The sequence below is a fragment of the Cucurbita maxima genome, unplaced genomic scaffold, assembly GCF_002738345.1.
Source record: "Cucurbita maxima cultivar Rimu unplaced genomic scaffold, Cmax_1.0 Cma_Scf00269, whole genome shotgun sequence".
In the NCBI taxonomy this organism is placed as follows: Eukaryota; Viridiplantae; Streptophyta; class Magnoliopsida; order Cucurbitales; family Cucurbitaceae; genus Cucurbita; species Cucurbita maxima.
The window spans coordinates 1-23,308 of record NW_019272285.1 but is presented as its reverse complement, the minus strand read 5'-3'; the positions used below and the strand labels follow the sequence as shown (position 1 = coordinate 23,308).

Genomic DNA, 23,308 nt, shown 5'->3' with positions numbered 1-23,308 from the left:
CATAGGTGAAGACAGTCCACCCAAAAAAAAATAAAAGAGTTGAGATCGTAGGTGAAGATGGGCGATATTTTAATAAGTAAATTAACGTCTGGTATGAATGGAAAGATAGCATCCATGGGCCATCTCAGGATCTCATTTGCTCATGCTCTACCAGTCAAATGTGCAACAACAACTTGTTTATTGTCTTTCACAATCTCTCTTCCACACCAACAAAGGGAAAGGAAGAGAACAAGAAAAAAAGCTGTTCTACAGAACAAATTCCTGAGAAGTAGAAAGCAGAACTCATCATGTAAGAGTGGAAGCTTTCATAGAACACATAAAAATTTCCAAACCTAAAAGGAAACTTGATGATCATCATCATCCTAAGGGTCTGCCAAGCACAGCAGCACTTATCTAAGCTTACCCAAAACCACCGCTTATAGGGAAGAGGTAACTTTGAGCAAAGACTGAGCTTGAATCGGCGACAGATTAGTTTGGCAAAAGCTTTGCCAAGCCTCCTGTTTCTCTTCCTCGTTTGCCGTGAATGCTTTGAACACTCCCATCACGATACTCCGAGCTGCTTCCCTTGCCTCAGGTAGCCTATCGTTTAGCAAATCTGCAGCCATTTGAAGCAATGGGACAATCCCATATTGGTTCATTTCTTCCAGGTCCTTGAAGAAATTGGCAGCAACCCAGAAGCAATGGGACAATCCCATATTGGTTCATTTCTTCCAGGTCCTTGAAGAAATTGGCAGCAACCCATGTTAAAATTCATCAGTTCAGTCCAGTTTTTGAACAAAAATGAGAAGAATCAAGGCAATAAGCAAGAATTTTTGTACCATCTTAGAGACACAATTGGAGATTGGAATGGCGGCTTTGGCTCTGACTCTGCAAGAATTTTTGTACCATCTTAGAGACACAATTGGAGATTGGAATGGCGGCTTTGGCTCTGACTCTTAGGTTTGAATGGGAGACATACGGCTTAAGCTTTTGCAGCAGAGGCAGAGCAGTCATGGATTTCACTAGAGCTTTCAGTGCCTTGTCTGCTTCTTCACACACAAATTTCTTGTCCTGAGAAGCTTTGAGCAGTAATTGGAGCAGCTGAAGATCCAACTTCTTCACACACAAATTTCTTGTCCTGAGAAGCTTTGAGCAGTAATTGGAGCAGCTGAAGATCCAATGGAAGTCCATATCAGCGTTTCTTACAATCAAAACTTGCTTAATCACATCTAAAAAGTCTATCAAAATTCTTAGCCCAATTCCAAGAAAAAAATTGTAAGAACTTCTTCAAAACTTGATTTGAAGATATCAAAATTCTTAGCCCAATTCCAAGAAAAAAATTGTAAGAACTTCTTCAAAACTTGATTTGAAGATAGTTTTTGAAGAACTAAATGATTATCCAACAGATCCAGAAGGACACACTGCATTAGCTGCTCATAATAATGTTCACAAAAGGAAAAGACTGAAGAAACTCAATTGCATGCTCTCACCAATTGATCAAATGCATTGGTAGTGTGTGTTTCGAGTAACAGATCACCAAATGCGTTGAAAATGTCAGACGAAGCCATGATCGAGGTCTTAATTAGGGCACTTCTAGGGTTTTTCATCGATTTCATCAGAATCGCTATAACTTTCTCTCTGTAATTCATCAAAATAAGAAAATTCATCGCCAGAATTTCATAACCCTAGAATTTCAAAATAAGAGTATTCTACTTACAACGAAGGGAGCAAAATGTCGGAGTGAAAAATCGCGAGACGTCTAGCATTATTGAGCGATTCACAGACTTTCACCCAATCCTTCGAATCTAATTCTTCAATGAAATTCTAACACAATAAAGAAAAAAAGAACAGACCAAAAATCAGATCTAGAAACAAACAAGAAATTCAGATACAAAGAGGAAATGAGTATAGTTACATTAGAATCAGGGTCCGTCAAGGGCTTCAGATTCTCAGAAGAAACATAATCAATGGCAGCATCAGTAGAAGGAGGAACCGGAGCCTGATTCTCATCGTTTACACCGGAATCGCTTCGCTTCTGGACTGGAACGGCCACTTTCGCTTGTTTCTTCGGCCGTTCTGGTGTAACCGGCAGTGCGTTATCAATGGGTCTTAGAGCCATGGCCATGGTGATTGGTGAAGACTGAGGAGAATTACAGAGAGGGGAAATGAAGAAGGTCGGATTGAAATGGAGAGAGGCTGAAGGATGATCTTTAATGGTTGAAAAAAGTGGGAGTTACCCTTTTAGGTTTCAGAAATTTGAAATTTGAATGGCGCCGTTGGAAAGAGACGTTGGAACTGGGTGGTCTTTCTCCAACGGCTCGTAATGAAATTTGAATGGCGCCGTTGGAAAGAGACGTTGGAACTGGGTGGTCTTTCTCCAACGGCTCGTAATTAGTTGGAGTTGAGAAACCAGCTTGCCGAATTCAACGCGATACGTCGTCGTTTAGCCTTGTCAGTCGACGCCACGTCATTTTGGATCGTTATTTTAAAAAAAGTAACTTTTATTCTTTTATAAGACTTATATTGAATTTTTTTTCACGATCAAATTTATAAAAATTAAGTTAAAAAAAAATATATATATATATATTAAATATATTATATTTTATTAATAAACTTTTATTTTATATAAAAATTAAAAATATATATATATATATTAAATATATTATATTTTATTAATAAACTTTTATTTTATATAAAAATTCTAATATACATCCATTAATCAGAAGGAAAAAGAACATTATAAAATGAGCCTACAATATTGGCAAAACTTGAACAACTCAAATGGAATTCTTGGAAAAAGAACATTATAAAATGAGCCTACAATATTGGCAAAACTTGAACAACTCAAATGGAATTCTTGCTACCATTAATTGAATTGAATGTATCTGGAAAAAGAAAATTAGCTTAGCTATCATGCTACTAAGTTCGGCACTCGAGAGTTTCAAAGTCGAGAACCAAAATCACGAGCCTGAAGTCCCGAACGAACCAAACCAATAGCTAACAAGACTGAGAGAGATACGTCATCTCGAAACGCCATGAATGAAGACTTGCAACTTAGCTTCAGAGCAGCTAAAACTTCTTTGTTTTTTGACATAAACTAAGGATTATGTAAGAACACGAACCACCGAAGCGGCAGCTAAAACTTCTTTGTTTTTTGACATAAACTAAGGATTATGTAAGAACACGAACCACCGAAGCGGAGAGTTGGTCCTGCTGCTGGATCGTCTTTGTTCAGTATCGAAACCTGGTGTAGCCGAGGTCTGACCAGCAAACGGTAAGGACTGAGCTGTTATAGATTTTCGGTTTCCATGGTGTAGCCAGTCTCGATCTCGTTCTATCTGGTAAGGTCTACGTCCACGATCTCGCAGCGTGCTGAGCCTTTGCAGTTTCTCTTAATACAGTGCCAACAATAGCAGTACGTCCACGATCTCGCAGCGTGCTGAGCCTTTGCAGTTTCTCTTAATACAGTGCCAACAATAGCAGCCTGCTCAATGCATTCAGCCTTATGTAGTGAATCTAGCAGAACAACACAAGTTTTCGTGTAAACACTACAACCTTTCGATCGAGTTTCCTCGAAAAGTCGATAAGCATCCAACGCCCTGTTTGCATTGCTCAACCCGACGATTATAGCATTGTAAGTAGCAGAATCAGGCACGCCACCCTTTGCCTTAAACTTCTCGAAAAGAGCATTCGCCTCTACGACGTTTCCAGCCTTAGCAAGCCCCGAGATCATGGTGGTGTAGGTGAATACGTTCGGCTTTAAGCCTTGCTTCTGCATCTCTTGCCAGAACACAAATGCCTTGTTGAACTGTGAATACGTTCGGCTTTAAGCCTTGCTTCTGCATCTCTTGCCAGAACACAAATGCCTTGTTGAACTTTCTAATCTTGCAAAGACCATGAATTAGAATGCTGTAAGTTATATAATTAGGCGTACATTTCAAGTCTTTCATAGACTGAAAGCAAACAAGAGCTTCACTGATTTCCTCTGCTTTCACCAATGCATCAAGCAAGCAATTCCATGTGTATACATTAGGCGTCAAACCTTTCTGCATCAACTCTTCCATGATCAGGTACGCTTCATCGATTCGACCCACTTTCCCGAACCCATCGATTAGACTGCTATATATGATAACGTTCAGTTCGACTCCTTTCGACTTTGCTTCTTCAAAGAGCATATATGCTTCATCGAGCCGATCGATCTTTGCAAGCCCATCGATAACCGAACCATACGTAACAACGGTCGGTTCGTGACCCTTTGTCTTCATCTCCTCCAGCAGTTGGTAAGCTTTGTTTACCTTGCCCGACTTGCAGAACCCGTCGATAACGGTGTTATATGCACGAGTATCCAGAACACAACCTTGTTCCTTCATCGTGTAGAACAACTCGTAAGTTTCATGCGCGAAACCAGCTTTCACCAAGCCATGAATTAGGACTGAATAGCTCCTCGCATCGGGAATGAATCCTTGAGCCTTAATCTCCTGAAACAAAGCTCTACCCTTCTTGGTTTCTCCAGCTTTAAAAACACAGTCCATGTAGGTATTAAGAAGCATCAGGTCGGGAGAACATCCGAGACGTATCATTTCGTTATATATCTTGTGGCCGTCCTCCTTCCTTCCACACCTGAAAAAGTTCCTTATTAGAGATGTAAACACAACAGCATTCGGGATCTGGTCGGAATCCAGCATCTTTTCGTACAGCTTGTAGGCCTCATCAACTCTCCCATGCTTACCCAATCCATCTATAAGAGAACAATACGTTACCGTATTAGGCGTGCAAGCTTTATGATCCAATCCTTCGAAAATCGAACAAGCATCATCGAGTCTTTGGGCTTTACACAATCTGTCAATTATGATCCAATCCTTCGAAAATCGAACAAGCATCATCGAGTCTTTGGGCTTTACACAATCTGTCAACCATTATGTTTACGGTCATAACGTTAGGGAACAACCCAGCTTCTTTCATGGCATCCCGAATAACCAAAGCTGTCTCGAGTTTTCCGGACTTACAGAGCATATCAATCACAATATTATACGTCGAAAGAAACCAAAGCTGTCTCGAGTTTTCCGGACTTACAGAGCATATCAATCACAATATTATACGTCGAAAGATTCGGAATGGCATCTTTCTTCATCTCTTCAAAAACTTTTAACGCCTCGGCTACCCGCCCCTTCCTCCCCAGACAAGTAAGAATGCAATTATATGCGACGACGCTCGGAATGCATCCCTTTCTCCTCTGTCTCTCGAGTAGACTGTACGCTTCATCGAACTTCCCAGCCATACCATAACCCATGATCATTGTATTGTATGCATAAGCACAAGGCACTTGCTTGTTTTGATCCATATGTTCAAATAGCTCAATAGCTTCATCCAGCCTATCAGCTTTACAAAGAACTCCTATCATGCTAGTATAAGTTACATCATCAAGGATCAAACCATTAGCTTTCATTTCATGAAAGAATTTCCATGCCATATCCACCTTCCCCGCCTTCCCGAAGCAGTCTATACAGACGTTGTAAAGAACGACATCCGGTTCAAAAGCGTTCATTTTCATCTCATCCAAAAGAGAAAGTGCAGCATCGACTCGACCCTCACGAGCAAACACACGAATGAGAGTCGTGAACAAATGAACATTAACTTCATAGCCAAGCTCCTGCATTTGATGAAATAAGGTGAGCATGGAATCGGAATCATTAGATGCAGATAGTGCACCGATCAATGTCGTGTATGCCGAAAAGGCTGGACGGAATTTGAACTTTCTCATAGTTTGCATAAACGTAAAAGCTTCCCTAAGCTTGTGTGACTTAATAAGGCTCAGTATAATTTCAATACATGTGTTGTTTGAGGGGCCAAAGCCTGCTATACTCATTTCTTCCAATATTTGTTCCAAGCAATTGAACTTTCGAGTTCTAGCCATAACCATTAGAAGCGAATTATATGCTTCGGGGCAAGATGCTTGGTCTGTTACTCTCTCCGCCCATCGAAAGTAATTTACTGCAACGTTTACATCCTTCAGTCTTCTTAAGACTCCAATTACCAATTCTGGATTCGGTTTAACGTCGAGCTCGGCTAAAGCATTCTCAACAGAAGGTCTCCAAGGACCAGCCTCCAAAATTTGGCATACACTATCTACAATTAGTCTCTTGTCCTCATTCTTTGCTGACGACACCAGATTACAACCATCCGAAACAGGGGCCCCATTTCCGTTTGTTCGAGAAGAATTCTCAATGCACGAGGACAAAAGTTTAACAGAAAAACTAAAAGGGTTTTTGAACTTCAAAGCAAGACAATAGATTTGTCCTGCACCTGAAATACACACAGTCTGTATTCAATAATATGAATGAAATAAAGTCCTTTCATGCAAAGAAATGAATTAAAATACACACAGTCTGTATTCAATAATATGAATGAAATAAAGTCCTTTCATGCAAAGAAATGAATTATAAAGAATAATTGACTACGAAATTTGACCCAAGAAACGTTCAATGCACGAATAGGAACCCACAAGGAACCTGCAACTGTACAAGTATATCCCTGATAGCTGAGAATAAAAAGAGAGAAGCGTTTCCCACAAGGAACCTGCAACTGTACAAGTATATCCCTGATAGCTGAGAATAAAAAGAGAGAAGCGTTTCTACATTTTTCCAGTCAACGCGTTACGAGCTCAAGTATAATTGGCCTGCTCTTCTTCTAAAAAATTTGTCGGACGCTTGGACAAATCTACTTGCACCTTAACCAAGCTCACATGACTACTACGTGAACCTACAAATTTTGAAGTACTTGATAGAATATCAATATGTTTGTAACAGTTCAAGCCCACTGCTAGTAGATATTGTCCTCTTTGAGCTTTGCCTTTCGGGTTTCCTCTCAAGGTGTTAAAATGTGTCTGCTAGGGAGAGGTTTTCATACCTTTATAAGGAATTCTTTGTTCCCCTCTCCAACCGATGTGGGATCTCACAATCCACCCACCTTGGGGGCCAGCGTCCTCGCTGGCCCACTGCCTGATGTCTGGCTCTATACCATTTGTAATAGCTCAAGCCCACTTCTAGCAGCTATTGTCCTCTTTGGGCTTTCCCTTTTAGACTTCCCCTCAAGGTTTTAATACACCTACAGAGAGGTTTCCACACCTTTATAAGAAATGCTTCGTTCCCCTCTCCAACCAATATGGGATCTCACAATATTAGGAGGCACTCACTAATACATGAAAACCTAATCCGTGGGAGTTAAACAAAATTGTGGTCAAGTGTTGCTTATTCCTAAACTCTGCGACCACGGTCGTGTTGCGTATTCTTTCCCGAGTCCTTGACCACTATGATCTAGTGTTTCTCATTCTTCCAATACTAGCACAAAGGAAGCTATAGAACCAACCTTGACCACTATGATCTAGTGTTTCTCATTCTTCCAATACTAGCACAAAGGAAGCTATAGAACCAAATTTTATTTCAACGATCTAGTGTTTCTCATTCTTCCAATACTAGCACAAAGGAAGCTATAGAACCAAATTTTATTTCAACAATGTAAAACATCACAATCTTGTCTTTGAAAAAAAATGTACCTGTTTCATCTATTGAAGAGAGAGGGAAAAAAACTCCAAATCACGGCCATGAACATAGCAATCCATAGAGCCAAAAGATTTCCATTAAACCAGCAATCAACGTAAGAAGATAATGTAAATATAAAGCTCTTAGTAGACCACCAATCATTGATGTGTACCAACAAAAACAGAACCTTAGTTTGTAGATATTGTATGATGAATGTCGGGCGTGTTTGGAACGATCATAATCACTTTTTTCATGACCAAAATACCGAAAAAAAGAGCATCAAAATCACTCTCAAACATGCCACGAGGAACCAAGTCCGATGCTCAAATCAATTTTGACAGTGCAAGTTTTCAGGTAGTTCATTAAACAAGTATTCAAGCAAACTCTGAAGACCATTACTTACCTTTGCTCCTTAAAAGCATCTTCATGAACGCATGTCAAAAACAGCACTATGTCAGCTACCCACCTGTATTACAAAGCAGAGTAAGAAGCCCCTTACAAGATAAATGGATATTACAAACAATTTGATGACAATCTAAACCGACAGCAGGGTATGAGTACAAGCAACTGCAAATTGTGATCATATTGAACAAAGGAACAACTTTCAGAAACAAGAACGACAAATTTCTTACACAGAAAAGATGGTTTCAAGAAAACACGAAGAAATTCATCAACCAGTCGACTATACTTCCATAACATATGAACCCAAAACTGACAAAATTCAAGGTGCCCACCAAAAAATATCATATGAGTAATCATTAAGAGTCTAAGAAAGTTCTTCATTTCACATATTTCGAAATTTCAGACTCCGAATGTGAATATTACCGATGAACAAGTGTCGCAGATAAAGCACAGTAATTGAATACTCAAACAAGCGTTATAGGAGGAGTGTAGCGTTGAGGATTCACAATGATCGAATCAGCTCAAAGGCGAGAGGCTCAACGATGGAAGAGAAATGACAGCGTCGAGGGAGAGCATGATCGAATCAGCTCAAAGGCGAGAGGCTCAACGATGGAAGAGAAATGACAGCGTCGAGGGAGAGCAGCTTCCATCCCTCGCAGCAGCGCAGTCTGTAGGCAGGCCACTCCCTAAACGCAACGTTTAACGTCTTACGTGCAGCAACAATTCAGCGTTAGGGATTTTGAAGTTGCGGAAATGGATCATTTTCCTTTTCAATTTTAATTTGGGGATTGAAGGAGAAATTACCCTAAATTGATTTTTGAGATCTCCAAAATTTTAATTATTATTTATAGAGTTTTTTTTTATACGAGAGAAAAGAAATATTTCGAAAACCAATTCGATTGTAATTAGGATCACTTGCATAAATCATGTCAAACTTGAATGATTTTAAACATATATCTAAACTGCATAAAATTGTAAACAAACATAATCTCATAATTTGAATTAAGTAAAAAGTTGTTAATAAATTAGAGGAGGACCTTATTGTAATTATAATGTTTTAAAAAGGATTATTTTGCAAAAACAAATACATATCAAGGGGGCAAGCAATCCGGAATCGGCCCCTTACATTCGTCATTGGTTCTGTAACAACAATGTCTTTGATCATCATCATCAACATTCCATAATCTTCTTCTTCTTCTTCTTCTTCTTCTCTGAGATTCATGCGTATGGAAGCCCAATATTCTTCTTCACATTCATACAGCTCGGCGATGAAGATGACCATCCCGCCGTCTCAACATGCCGACAATGACCGGAGCACCACCGAGCTCCGCGCCTTGGACTGCAACCTCACCTCCCTTTGCGACCACATCCAGATTGAGGGGTTTAATTCTGGCGCATTCTCTGACATTATCGTCCACGCCATGGGCTCCACGTACCGCCTTCATCGCTTAATTCTATCGCGCAGCTCTTACTTCAGGTCTGGATTAGTTGAATTTGGCGTACCGCCTTCATCGCTTAATTCTATCGCGCAGCTCTTACTTCAGGTCTGGATTAGTTGAATTTGGGCAAATATGGAGTTGTTTGTTTGTGGGTTTTCGATAATTCATTGATTTCGTTCATGCTCGGGTGTGACTTTTGAATGATAGTTCTTGTGTGATACTGTTGGGATCGACCTATTCTATTTATTTGGCTGTTTTTATGTTGGTGTTAATTTTTTTATTAGTTTGATTGTGGTGGAGCTTTCCTTGAGAAATGGAAATTTTCTTTGTGTGAGCTTCATGGATTTGGTGTCATTGGTTAATTTCCAGGCGTTTTACTGGTTATCTTGTATTTGTTGTTAAATTCTTAAAATTCTTAATGATTAGTTGATCCATAGTTACAGTTAATGATAGTTCATTAATCAGTGGATATGCTGTAATTCTTAATGATTAGTTGATCCATAGTTACAGTTAATGATAGTTCATTAATCAGTGGATATGCTGTTATGGATTTTGAATCTGCAACATCAATAGCCTACATTATGACTTGCAGGAATATGCTTCATGGGCCATGGAAAGAGGCCAGTGCTCCTGTTCTGACCTTGCACGTTGATGATAAGAATGTCAATGGGGAGGCAATTGCTATGGCGTTGGCATATCTGTACGGACATCATCCTAAGTTGAATGACAATAATGCTTTTCGTGTTCTTGCTGCTGCTTCCTTTCTTGACCTTCAGGTATCGTCGTAATGTTATTGTTACCGACATCCTCTTGTCATATTTTTCTTATCATATTCTGGATTTGATTTAGTATTATACTTTCTTTTTTTTTTTTCCTTTCAGGATTTGTGTGCGATATGTACAGATTTTATTATAGCCGAACTGTGGACTTCAAATTTCCTGGTTTATCAGGTTCTAAGAATGTAAAAGTGATGTGTCTTATTCCTTTTGCTATCCCTTAGTTTCACATATTTTGTACATGTACTTTACTTGGTTCAGGTGTTTGCGGAGAGCCAAGATTATGGAATACACGGAGAACGGGTGAGAAACGCTTGCTGGGGTTACCTTTGTCAAAGTGGTGCCATGGAATTGAAAGAGGTATTTTGAGTTATATTATCATAGTTTTTTTTCATGCTTTCCTCTTCTTTCTCACTGGGTTTATCCAAGTGTGAGGATTGTAGTTCATCTATCATGTTGATTTGGAAATGCATTGTGTTGGTGATACTTCTTCCTCATAAAGGAAGGATGTGTCTTCAACATGTTGATTTGGAAATGCATTGTGTTGGTGATACTTCTTCCTCATAAAGGAAGGATGTGTCTTCAAGTCCCCTTACTGGTCAATTAATCTCGAGTTTATATTCAAAAGAAATATATAAAGATTTTAGTGGGTGTTTTGATTATAACACTAGATTTTGCTGTGTTTTATATTATATTTTTAGTGTGTAGATAATATAATACAGACATCGTGTAATAGCCCAAGCCCACCGCTAGCAGGTATTGTCCTCTTTGGGCTTTCCTTTTCGGGTTTCCCTTCAAGGTTTTTAAAACGCATCTGCTAAGGAGAGATTTCCACACCCTTATAAAGAATGCTTTGTTCTCCTCCCCAACCAATGTGGGGTCTCACAATCTACCCTCCTTCGGGACCCAGCGTCCTCGTTTTGTTCTCCTCCCCAACCAATGTGGGGTCTCACAATCTACCCTCCTTCGGGACCCAGCGTCCTCGTTGACACTCATTCTCTTCTCCAATCAATGTGGGGCCCTCCAATCCATCCTCCTTCGGGGCCCAGCGTCCTTGTTGGCTTCTCTTCTCCAATCAATGTGGGGCCCTCCAATCCATCCTCCTTCGGGGCCCAGCGTCCTTGTTGGCACACCGCCTCTTGTCCACCCCCTTTAGGGCTCAGCCTTCTCACTGGCACATCGCCTAGTGTCTGTCTCTAATATCATTTGTAACAGCCCAAGCCCACCGCTAGTAGATATTATTCTCTTTGGGCTTCCCCTCAAGGTTTTTAAAACGCGTCAGCCCAAGCCCACCGCTAGTAGATATTATTCTCTTTGGGCTTCCCCTCAAGGTTTTTAAAACGCGTCTGCTAGGAAGAGGTTTCCACACGCTTATAAAGAATGTTTCGTTCTCCTCTCCAACCGATGTGGGATCTCACACATCGTTTCCTGGCACACGTTTTTCTGGAAAAGAATGGCACTTAACCACTGTGGTTTTTACATTCATTGAACATGAGTGTTTTTCTTTTTTCTGGAAAAGAATGGCACTTAACCACTGTGGTTTTTACATTCATTGAACATGAGTGTTTTTCTGGTTGGCAATAGGGGATACCAACTTTGATTTCACAAATATTGTAGGTGCTAATTTAAAATTGAGCTACATCATGTTAAATTTTTGTTATGCTTGTTGTGAATAGGTACTTCCAAAGCTTTCATCTCAGGAGCTACATCATGTTAAATTTTTGTTATGCTTGTTGTGAATAGGTACTTCCAAAGCTTTCATCTCAGACGTTGTATGCTCTGCTGACATCCGATGAATTATGGGTTCCTAGCGAAGAGAGACGGTAAAGGATATGATAATCTCTGCATATGATTTGCTGTTAACAACTTTTAGTTCTTATCTGTTTATTTATTTTCTTTTCTGATATTTTTTTTGGTCTTAATCAAAAGGTTTGAACTTGCATTGTTTACGTTCCTTGCTAAAGGGGCCCATTGCAAGGAGGAACCTTCTGAACCAGTTTGTTCCAGTTCTGAGATCGAAAATTCCAAGACACGGGAAAATCGTTCAATGGATTCCACTAATGTAGGGTTGGAATCTGAGCTAGGACATTTAAGTTTGAAAGATGGCCTAGAGGTCCATAAAGGTTCTCATAATCTTCTTGTTCAGCTTCCCGACTGTGTGGTTGACTTCCAAACAGGGGCTTGCAGCTCTAAACAGAAGATGCAACAAGCTACATACTCACAGTCAAATTTAGAAGCACCATTTTTGTGCAACGCAGAAGGGTCATCATCTTTGAATAATTCATTCTCCGGGATGAATGGAATTTTAAGCTCATGTTCTTATATTAATTTACCAGTTACTGTTGGAGTAAGTGGACTTGGTGCAAGTGGGATTGCTATGGAAGGGCCATCAGAAGAAGGCTGCTATCAACTGGATAACAATACTTGGCTTACTAGGGACCAAACAAGCCATTGTGCCTCTGTGAACTCTTCTACCAATGGACTCCCTTCAAATGATTGGGGAAGATGCGGCATGCCTGCTGTTTCATGGGGAGGCAGGGTCGTAGGTAGAAGGCAGCTTAAAAGTTACGCGAAAGGCAACTTAGGAGCAAGGGGAGAGGATTATGATGTGTTTGATAATTTATTTGAAGGGGGTTCACTTTTGTACTGCAATATGACTTTTGAAGCTCTTCTCAATATGAGAAAACAACTTGAGGAGTTCGGTTTCCCTTGCAAAGCTGTAAACGATGGTCTTTGGCTGCAGGTTCGACGTTTAAATATTACCTTTTCTTTTATGTATCTCTGATTCTGCTAAAATTTCTTTGAGGAGTTTAGTCAGTTAACTGGTACTTCATATGTAGTGAGTTATAAATTTTCCTGCTTGAATTGAGCTTTCAGCTTCCCTCCACAAGTTGGGATGTCAATAGTTATATATACACTTAGTTTAATTAGCAGATCTGTAAGGTTTATTGCCTGTGATTCTGTTGGACATTAGCTTAGCTTCTTTTAATTGTAAATTTTTTTTTTTGCAGATGCTTTTAAGGCAAAGGGTACAAGAGATTGTTGCTGATACATGCAAAAGTTGCTGCCTTACAAGTATAGCATGTGCATGCAGGCAGCCGTTTGCATTTGCACGCGGAGTCAGTGCGTCGGGATATTATATCAATGAGCATGATCAGAATAGTTCTCCTGGAAGTGTGGGCAACATATATGTTGCAGAATCTTCTCAAGGTGAAGGAAATGGCCCTTTTAAACCTGTCCGAGTACATGTTAGGGGGCCAATTGAAGGGCTTGCTGGAATTGGACGTGGAGCCACTTTTGTGCCAGCGAGTGATTGGCCTCCAACACGCTTTGTCTTCTCCCGTGTAACTATTGGCATGGGCAACAGAAATTGTCATCAGTCGCTTGCTAATGATGATTCAGAGGCTAGAGCCGAGCACAGTGGGGACTTGTCAGGAGATGGATTGACAGCATTGGTTGGTTTGAGCCAAGGAGGAAGCGGCGGTATGAATGCTCAGGGAGAACCAACAGAGAGAGGATATGAGATGGAACTGCAAAGCAGAATATCTGGAACCTCCATGGCAGGTCCAAGTGCCACTGGTATTCCTGTTCAGATGCTTCAAGCTCCAGATCATGCCCTTGGAATTGAGTGGGAGAATGAAAACAGTACAATTGCTTTAGATATGAAAACGCCTTTAAGTCACTTCCCTCCTTTTCGCTTTGGGTGAAAACAGTACAATTGCTTTAGATATGAAAACGCCTTTAAGTCACTTCCCTCCTTTTCGCTTTGGGTAGGTTCTCAGCTTCTCTTGCTTATAAAATAAAGGATTTTGGACCAGTTTGATACTCAAAATTACAATCAATCCTTGGTTTTCAGCGTACAATTTGAGGACGTTCATAGACTTAGTGATGGCCAAGTCTTACAATCAATCCTTGGTTTTCAGCGTACAATTTGAGGACGTTCATAGACTTAGTGATGGCCAAGTCAAGCATTCACCTGAGTTTTTCTATGCTGGTTCTCTATGGAAGGTGCTAATACAAGCAGTTACTCTACTCAGTATTACTGGAATGTCTGTTTCTTAGTATCTTACAGACTTTATTTCCTTTACTTTATAGGTTAGTGCTCAGGCTTTTAACGATGAAGACCCTCAAGGACGCCGAACGCTAGGTAACTGTTTGCTATAAGATGATCGACCATCGTCCACCTGAAAATCTCCCTTTTTCCTGGTATTGATGTGTTTAATACTTCCCTTGACTGAACTTGTTCCTATATTATTTCAGGATTATTTCTTCACAGGCGGAAGGCGGAAATATCCGATTCTCTGAGAAAGGTCAGCCTCAATCCCAGTTATCTAATCTGGAAATGGTGCAACATGAGTAATAAAGATCTCTTATTCTTTCAGCCTCAATCCCAGTTATCTAATCTGGAAATGGTGCAACATGAGTAATAAAGATCTCTTATTCTTTAAACATTTACCACTTAGTTGGCTGATGCTTTGATTCCTGAATTAAAATTAGAGAATTGACGTTGTTTGTAACATCTCAAGCCCACTGCCAGCCGATATTGTCCTCTTTAGGCTTTCCCTTCCCAGTTTCCCATCAAGGTTTTTAAAACGCATATGCTAAGGAGAGATTTTTACACCCTTATAGAAAATGTTTCATTTTCTTCCCCAACCGATGTGAGATCTCACAATCCACCCCCTTTAGGGTCCAACGTTCTCGCTGGCACTTGTTCCCTACTCCAATCGATGTGAGATCCCCCAATTCACCCCCTTCGGGCCTAGCGTCCTTGCTAGCACACTGTCTCGTGTCCTCCCCCTTCGAGGCTCAGTCTCCTTGCTGGCACATCATCCGATGTCTGGCTCCAATACATTTGTAACAACCCAAACCCACCGCTAGCAAATATTGTCCTCTTTGGGCTTTTCCTTTTGGGCTTCCCTTCAAGGTTTTTAAAACGCATATGTTAGGGAGAGGTTTCCACACTCTTATAAAGAATGCTTCATTATTCTCCCCAACCGATGAAGGATCTCACATGGTTAGATTGATGCAATTATCTAAAGCAAATAGTCTACCAACATTCTTAATTGACAATTACATTTTTCAGGTCCATATGTTTGTGGATTCTCGTGAAAAAGTCACCGCGCGATATCAGGTATGTTGGGCAATAAACCACCTACTATGGGATACAACTCTAGTTCCCAACAGTTTGCACAAGTTTATACTGGAACACTTGGTTTAACACATTCTCACAATTTTCCTCAATCATTCAGTTGATATGTCCATCAAAGAGGGAACACTTGGTTTAACACATTCTCACAATTTTCCTCAATCATTCAGTTGATATGTCCATCAAAGAGGGAGGTGATGGTGTTTGGCAACTTCAAACAAGCAGGAACTCTTCTACCAAAAGCTCCCAAGGGATGGGGTTGGCGGACGGCTCTCCTATTCAACGAGCTTGCCGATTTTCTTCAACATGGAGCCCTGAGGGTTGCTGCTGTTGTGCAGCTAGTTTGAGCAAAGGTATGCATACATTTGGTCTTACAATGGTGCCTCTAAAGTTTAGCCTGTCAATAACACACATCTTTGAGAAGAATGCACTTTAGGATTTGGTCTGAAGGATTGAGAAATGGGAACGTTTAATCTCTGAAGCTTGATAAACGGTTCAAATTGGTCTATGACATTAGCTTCTTGTTAGTGAAACTAATGAAAAAGTGACATGGCATCCTCATTTTTGCATTACGTGGCATCCTAGTTGGCTTTTCTGAGCTTGTAAGGAAGAACAACATAGACACGTCATCATTTACTTCTTCAGTCATATCTTCATTAGTTTCACTAACGAAAAAGTCATTTCAGAGACCAATTTGAATCATTCTTTTAAACTTCAAGAGCTTTTTTTTTTTTTTTTTTCTTTTTTTCTCAAGAGACCAACCAAATTTCCCACATCTTTACTGTGTATTACTGTAGCCTGATCAAGAACAACAAGGATTGTAATCCCAGATATATATAGCATTGAATCTATTCATGATTCTTTCTTTTGGCTTTGATAATCTGTAGCCTGGATCTCTTTCTTCTTTTCAGATCATCTCTTAATCCTTATTGTTCTAGTTCTTCAAGAACATTAGGGATATGAATCCTGTCCTTTAACTAGTAATTACAGTCATTGTTTTCCCATCGTATTCCATACACGATTATTGTTTTCAAATTTTATCGGGCTAAGGTTCACGAGTCAGATAGTTGTCCTGTGAGATTAGTCGAATTGTGCATAAACTAGTTTATGGTTAATGGCGGGTTGTTATAGCTGATATCAGAATTTAATGAAATACCGCATAGTTCCGACTAATCCAATGAAACACCACATAGTTCGTTTGTTTAAGTTAATTTTATGAATTCACTGTCATTAATCGAAGATTAGTAATTATTGTACACATTAATGATGGTTCATATGTAATTCAATTATTTGTATAAACTATAGACCTCCAAGAAAATATAAAATTTTAAAAAATGGCTATGATAATTATGTTGGGTCTTAATGTAAAGACCCGACTTTTTAAACGTTATAAAACTTGGTACCAACTATGATAATTATGCTTCGAATAGAACTAAGCTTATCTCAACACAATACCTCACGAAAACATGCATGATTGCAAGACAAGGTAATTGACACTCGAATAGGAGTTAAATGGTCTCTCGAAAGTATGTTGAATATGTATTTGTATAGATAACTTTTCATGTATTATATCGACCTTACGCTCGTCAAGAAATTTAGGCTAAGGTCACTCGAAAAGTCTCAAGAAAAAAAAGGCGTCGGAAGCTCAAACTTATCCAAAGTTTGAGAATGAGAAAAACTTTGGCAACAGGAATGATCAACAAAACTGCAAAGTTTTTAGTTAATATAATATTTTTTTTTTCTGAAGTGTTAAAAATTAATTGAAAATAAAATATCAAATAAATTCAATAAAAATATAAACATTCACTAAATATTTTAATAAATGATTTTAATAATCGGATCCGTCCAGGTGTGGCGAATGATGTGGCCATCCTTCAGAATCTCAACTGATTTCTCCACGAATGATTCACTATTCTTGGAATGCAATTTCATTCTCAATCTCATGTGGCCTTCATAATTTGTAAGACAGTTTTCTATAGATCAAGAGAACGTTTCTGTAAGTTTCGATCGATCAGTTTTCTCACGGTGTGGAGATTTCTCAACTTGTTCGACAATGGCTGATAAGGTGCTGGTGATTGGCGTCGATGAGACTGAGCACAGCTTCTACGCCTTGAGGTGGATGCTCCAACATTTCTTTGGCCCTAACGATATTCCTCACAATCTTGTTATTGTCCACGCTAAACCACCTCCTTCTAGCGTTCTTGCAATTTCCGGTCCAGGTATACCGATTCTCCTGATCTCTATTTTGGTTTTAAAGAGTCTGTTGTTCCTTTTGGCTCCGATGAAATGAGAACTTGAAGAATAAGTTAGAAATGATGTTGATTCATGAACGATGGTATCAAACACAGTGAAAACTGAATTTATTGATCTTGATTTTGAGTATCGAGATGTGATGAGATAATGAAATTATTTCGAGTTTTGCTGTGACGAGAGAATGAAATTTATTGATCTTCTTGTTGTTCCATTTGGCTCCGATGAAATGAAATTGAAGAATAAGTTAGAATTGATGTTGATTCATGAACGATGGTATCAAACACAGTGAAAACTGAATTTATTGATCTTCTTGTTTCTGAGTACCGAAACGTGACGAGAGAATGAAATTATTTTGAGTTTATTGATCTTCTTGTTGTTCCATTTGGCTCCGATGCAATGAACTTGAAGAATAAGTGAGAATTGATGTGATTCATGAACGATGGTATCAAACACAGTCAAAACTGAACTCATTGATGTTCTTGAGTTTGAGTATCGAGATGTGACGAGAGAATGAAATTATTTTGGGTTTTGCTGTGTACAGTTGAAGCGAATCGAGAGTTCTGTATTGAATGGAAATGATCCATTTGGGGATGGTATTGAACAGAAATCTTATTCTACCTTGTTGTGTTGTTCTGTAAATGATTTATAACGTTTTCCCAGAACGGTTATCGTGTTTGTAACAAAATGTTGAAATACAGGCGCCGAGAATGTTTTGCCCTTGCTAGATGAAGATTTGAAGAAAATTGGTAACAGGACTGTCCAAAGAGCCAAGGAAATATGCATTGAACACAAGGTAACTTCCAATTTCATTGAAAAAATTTATGATTACACCACATTAATCTCCAGCTAGAATTGGCTACCTAAAAAGCCGTTCCCCAAATAGGGACCTGAATTGCATTGCTCTTAATCTTCTCTTCTGATTGATGATTGAATTACTTGTTTACAAAACTTCATTCCCCATTGATTAAAAACTTCATTCTCCATTGATTAAAACATATATTTTGATGGATGGATCGATGATAAGACTTGAATCTTCACCCTACATTCTTCAATTACTTTTAGATTAAACTTTAAGTTTGGTCTTTGAACTAAACATATATTTTGATTGATGGATCAAGTGGTAAGACTTGAATCTTCACCCTACATTTTTCAATTACTTTTAGATTAAACTTTAAGTTTGGTCTTTGAACTAAACATATAATTTGATCGGTGGATCAAGTGGTAAGACTGAATCTTCACCCTACATTCTTCAATTACTTTTAGATTAAATTATAAGTTCGGTCTTTGAACTAAACATGCATTTTGATTGATGGATCAAGTGGCAAGACTTTCACCCTACCTTCTTCAATTACTTTTAGATTAAATTATAGGTTCCATTTTTGAATTAAACATATATTTTGATTGGTGGATCAAGTGGTAAGACTTTTAGATCTTCCCCTATGTTCTTCAATTACTTTTAGATTAAATTATAATAAGTTAGGTGTTTGAACTTTGTTTAATTACTCTTATATGAAGTTGAAATAGGAGCACCATCTATTGTGCAAAATCTGTAGCATACCCATTTAGCATGTTCATGGAGATAATATTCTGCCTTTGTAGGTCCAAAACGTGACGACTGAAGTTGTGGAGGGTGATGCCAGGAATGTAATGTGTGATGCAGTAGAAAAGCACCATGCGTCCCTTTTGGTTGTTGGAAGTCATAACTATGGAGTAGTGAAAGGGTAAGACTCCCCTTACTATAAGAATTGAAATATCCATCCTAGTAAGAAAGAACCAAGTGATCGATTCAAATTGTTTTTCTTGAACAGGATGAACCTGGGCAGTGTAAGTGCCTACTGTGCTCACCATGCCCATTGCTCTGTTATGATTGTGAAGAGGCCACCCAAACCCATGGAGTGAACCAAATCTATTTTTGTAGAGAATAAAAAGGTCACTGAACGGGTCAGGATTTCTTGTCTTAGGCTCCGTTGATTCCATCTTGTTCCTGTCTTTAAAAATTAGGTTTCTTTTTTTTGGTGAAAATTGTATTTGTCTTGATTGACAATTTTTATTTTTATCAAGTATCATGGAATAATTTATCTTGAATAACAAGCTAAAGTTTTATCTTAGTTCGAGTGGATTAATATAATAATTTCATGGAGGAGACTAACATATTTGCGTTCATCAGACATTCAATAATGTTGTTAATGATACACCAAGTAAAGGTACCTAAAAGTACTGATATAGGTGACAAAAAGTATCTATCAATTATTATGGCCCCAATCACTTTTTACATTTGAAACTTGCGAATTAAGATCTGATTAGAACAAATATTAACTAAAACATCATATTAACTAAAACATCACAACCCCAAAATAATCTCACAATAAAAGAGGCTTACTTGAAGATAACTAAAGCAGAATATTATAAAACTAGAGATTGACTAAGGTTTATAAATAGAGTCTAACGTTTGCACTCACCAGAACATACACTCCCAGTAAATTAGGTCAAAACAAGGAAACCCCAGAGAACAAACTAAAACAAAAACAGCCCAAATCTTCCAAATTATCCAAATTCAAACGTCAAGAGAAAAAGGCAAATATAGTTGAAACAAAGAGTGCAACATGAATCATTCTGCTTAAATCTTTTGTTCTGTTCTCTCAGCACTTGACTTCCTTCAAAGCTGGCGCAAGGTATAAAAATGTTGGGTCAGTGGCTCCTTCCCTGTAGTATGCAAACACGATACAGGAATCGTCATGCATGCTCTCTCCCACGAAGCTGCAAAAGAACATATAATACAATTAGGAATCATTCTAATGATAAGAAAACTTAAAACTTTGAGAACATTGTAAATTCTAAAAACACTTGGTTCTGTAAGTGCTGCTTTTAGGAGAAGCACTAAAAGCTCGAACGCCAAAAGTCAAGTTTCATCTATCACATATTGATTCAAAAAAGGGTGTTCGAGAGCAATGTTAAAATACAAAGAACCAAACTGATCACAAATTGTAAGATTTGGTTTGCTATGTTGAGTGAGTTCAAATATTTCTATTTCTAAAGATGTAATGCCAATAAAAGATAGCCTAAACAAAGGGAAGTACTTACAACTGGAAGTCCTTGAGCTTTGGAAGCAGAAACTTAGTTGCTCCTTCAATGTTCTTCTTAAATGCCTCCTGTTTCTCTCCTTCCAGCTTAGGTGTCAGCAATTTGATAAACTTCTTAATGTATGCAATGAATTGCTTCTTGTCCATGGTAGGTTGCTCCTGGAATCCCAAAGTGGAAAGAAAAATAGATTTAGGTCAAGTTTGGGAAAGATTTAAAATCACTCCCAAGTATGCCCTTAAATTAAAAACTTGCAATAATCCTTGAATGTCTTAACCGGAAGGTATGCCTACCTGAAGCCTGAAGGTGTCGACAATGTCAACCACCTTCACAGCTTGATCATCAACCCCTTCATCCTCACCATCACCTTCAGCAGAAGGATTTGCACCAATGTCCACATCGACCGCTCCTTGAACGACCCACTGCAGCATAATGATTCAAGTACTAAAGTATTGTGCTGAATACTCAATTCAATTTGGCTAACACTTAGTTTCAGTAATTATATACTCGGTAGCATTAAGACACGACATTTTCTTTCCATGAAAAAGTGAAAAAGCATACAATAAACAAAATCTACTGACCTTTCCCTCAACTTCCCAGATCATTCCATTCTCGAGTTCCTTGTATGGGAACGAATCCGAGAGAAGCTCGTCACCTGAAATCAAAATTAAAAACAATTGCTTTGTCACCAATGAAGGGAACGAATCCATGTACACCAAACTAGAAAAAATATTACTAACAATAGCATCAAATCATCTAAAGCAGACAGCCGAAGCTCTCAACTCTAATCTCAGATTCTACGACCCAAAAACAAAACTCTTATCTAAAGCAGACAGCCGAAGCTCTCAACTCTAATCTCAGATTCTACGACCCAAAAACAAAACTCTTCAACAATAAACCAAAATCATAACATACTGATTCAAAGTACTGTAAATATTCATTCAAATTCGAAAGCTGATACAAGAGAGCCACAATCGCTCTCCCACAAAAGCTAACCAAAAGATACCGCATATTTTGAAAGCTGATACAAGAGAGCCACAATCGCTCTCCCACAAAAGCTAACCAAAAGATACCGCATATTTTGTTACCCTATCTCATAAATCAGATCACTACGAGCTAAAGCAAAATCGATAGAAATCACAAATATGTTCCAGATCTGAAAGTTAACCAAAGAATCCATAGAAATCAGAGACATAAAAAGCTGCGACAATGGAAAATCGAAGCCCTATGACCTAAACAAACCACCATAACATAAATGGAAAACCTCCCTGACATGAATAAAAAATAATTATATAACCAAAACAAACCTCCATAAATCAAAAACAACAAAGAAATTTACCAGTGAGAAGGTCTTGATAAACCAACATGATTGCCCAATTTACTCTCGGAGCTCCTGAAAAAAGAATTGTTCTGGGGCGAGAGAGGGGCGAGAGAATACGGCAAAGAGCGCAAGAGAATTAGAATCAGGAGAGTGTAACGAATTTATAGAATAGGGTTTTCTTGAAAAGGTATAATTCAAGTTTATCATATTCCTATTTTACCCTTCAATATTTTTTTTAGAAAATAATATTTGTTAGGTTTATTTTAACTAGAAATGTAAAATATAAAATAATTTTGTTTTTTATCTTAAAATAATATAATAAATTTTAAAATTTTAAAACATAATTGTAAATAATATGATAATTAAATTTATCATAAATATTATAACAATTTTTCTTAAACTTAAATTTAATTTTTTTAGTTTTCCTACAAAATTATTTACAACGTAACAAGCTAAAAGAATTTTATCATATTTATATTTTTTAATTTATTTAAAAATACATTTTATATCATACCTCTAAGTTTATTAATAAAAAAAAAAACATAAACTAATTATTATATCAATTAAAATTAAAAAATGATCATTTCGTTTACAAATTTATGAAATATCCATTTAACTCTTAAAATTAACAACTAATTAAAAATCGTAATTTGTTTATAATTAATTTGAATGATACATTTTTTAAATTTATTTTATTTTATTTCTTTTATAATATGATAATAAGGATAATAAATTTTTTTAATTTTTAAAATATTAATTAAACTTTTTGTTAAATTTTATTTATAAATGTCAAGAAGATCTAGATCTTTTATTTATATATATATATATATATATATATATATATTACTAATTAATTATGTAGAGATCAAAATTCTCATCTGCAAACCACTCAGGTTCATATGAACATGAACATATAAAGAGAGGGTAAATACATAATCATTCTCTAAATTAGCAGATGTGGCATGTAGATTCTGCTGTCACATGATTTTCTGACAGACGTCGGCAGCCATCACCGCCGGCTAACAGCAAAGCTTTTAAGAAACATCCAGATCTCATCTCACTCTACAAAGCTGATATAAGATTCCGATCTGTTTTCTTTAAAAAATTGAGAAATCTACGGAGGAAAATGTTCATAAACGAAGAATTTAAGGCCACCACAGCGTAGCTGCCGACGGCGGCTTATCTTACCTACCACCCACCACAGTCCAACAAAAAAATTGATGGAGCAACTTTTTCGGGGGATACAAACTGACTAAAATGCCCTCAATGACAACGACACTGAACCAATAAAAGCAAGAAGCCATGAAGGGCAATTTCGAAATTTCAATATTTCATCCCACCAGTCACAGAGCCCTGTCTCTCAGGGGCATTCATGT

General features: G+C 38.0%; 5 protein-coding genes across 6 annotated transcripts; 2 read left to right on the top strand and 3 right to left on the bottom strand.

Annotated features, from left to right (window-relative positions):
• Window positions 1–156: 156 nt before the first annotated feature.
• Window positions 157–2,223, bottom strand: LOC111474211. The gene is made up of 5 exons (XM_023119407.1): window positions 1,895–2,223; window positions 1,697–1,803; window positions 1,470–1,617; window positions 886–1,080; window positions 157–650 (listed from the first exon to the last, which is right to left on the bottom strand). Exons 1-5 carry the CDS (start codon window positions 2,102–2,104, stop codon window positions 417–419), a joined length of 894 nt encoding a protein of 297 aa, XP_022975175.1. The 5' UTR covers window positions 2,105–2,223; the 3' UTR covers window positions 157–416.
• A 913-nt stretch (window positions 2,224–3,136) lies between these two features.
• On the bottom strand, window positions 3,137–8,494 carry LOC111474199 (pentatricopeptide repeat-containing protein At3g06920-like). Of its 2 annotated transcripts, none has more exons than XM_023119394.1 (7): window positions 8,343–8,494; window positions 7,921–7,983; window positions 5,024–6,282; window positions 4,886–4,956; window positions 3,846–4,818; window positions 3,408–3,778; window positions 3,137–3,340 (listed from the first exon to the last, which is right to left on the bottom strand). In XM_023119394.1, the coding sequence occupies exons 2-7, from the start codon at window positions 7,943–7,945 to the stop codon at window positions 3,328–3,330; spliced, it is 2,712 nt and encodes a 903-aa protein (XP_022975162.1). In that variant the 5' UTR covers window positions 7,946–7,983; window positions 8,343–8,494; the 3' UTR covers window positions 3,137–3,327. The 2 variants fall into 2 exon arrangements, with proteins under 2 accessions (XP_022975162.1, XP_022975163.1); XM_023119395.1 differs by having other exon boundaries at window positions 4,886–4,981; window positions 5,049–6,282.
• Window positions 8,495–9,003: 509 nt separating this feature from the next.
• Window positions 9,004–16,160, top strand: LOC111474200. Its single transcript, XM_023119398.1, has 12 exons — window positions 9,004–9,396; window positions 9,951–10,134; window positions 10,240–10,308; window positions 10,396–10,494; window positions 11,878–11,957; window positions 12,064–12,877; window positions 13,146–13,837; window positions 14,058–14,142; window positions 14,230–14,281; window positions 14,395–14,444; window positions 15,218–15,265; window positions 15,451–16,160. The coding sequence occupies exons 1-12, from the start codon at window positions 9,140–9,142 to the stop codon at window positions 15,625–15,627; spliced, it is 2,607 nt and encodes an 868-aa protein (XP_022975166.1). The 5' UTR covers window positions 9,004–9,139; the 3' UTR covers window positions 15,628–16,160.
• Window positions 16,161–17,119: 959 nt separating this feature from the next.
• On the top strand, window positions 17,120–19,632 carry LOC111474202 (universal stress protein PHOS34-like). The gene is made up of 4 exons (XM_023119400.1): window positions 17,120–17,499; window positions 18,232–18,326; window positions 19,133–19,254; window positions 19,342–19,632. Exons 1-4 carry the CDS (start codon window positions 17,334–17,336, stop codon window positions 19,430–19,432), a joined length of 474 nt encoding a protein of 157 aa, XP_022975168.1. The 5' UTR covers window positions 17,120–17,333; the 3' UTR covers window positions 19,433–19,632.
• A 281-nt stretch (window positions 19,633–19,913) lies between these two features.
• Window positions 19,914–22,100, bottom strand: LOC111474201 (translationally-controlled tumor protein homolog). Its single transcript, XM_023119399.1, has 5 exons — window positions 21,951–22,100; window positions 21,193–21,266; window positions 20,905–21,033; window positions 20,615–20,772; window positions 19,914–20,290 (listed from the first exon to the last, which is right to left on the bottom strand). The coding sequence occupies exons 1-5, from the start codon at window positions 21,976–21,978 to the stop codon at window positions 20,173–20,175; spliced, it is 507 nt and encodes a 168-aa protein (XP_022975167.1). The 5' UTR covers window positions 21,979–22,100; the 3' UTR covers window positions 19,914–20,172.
• Window positions 22,101–23,308: the final 1,208 nt, after the last annotated feature.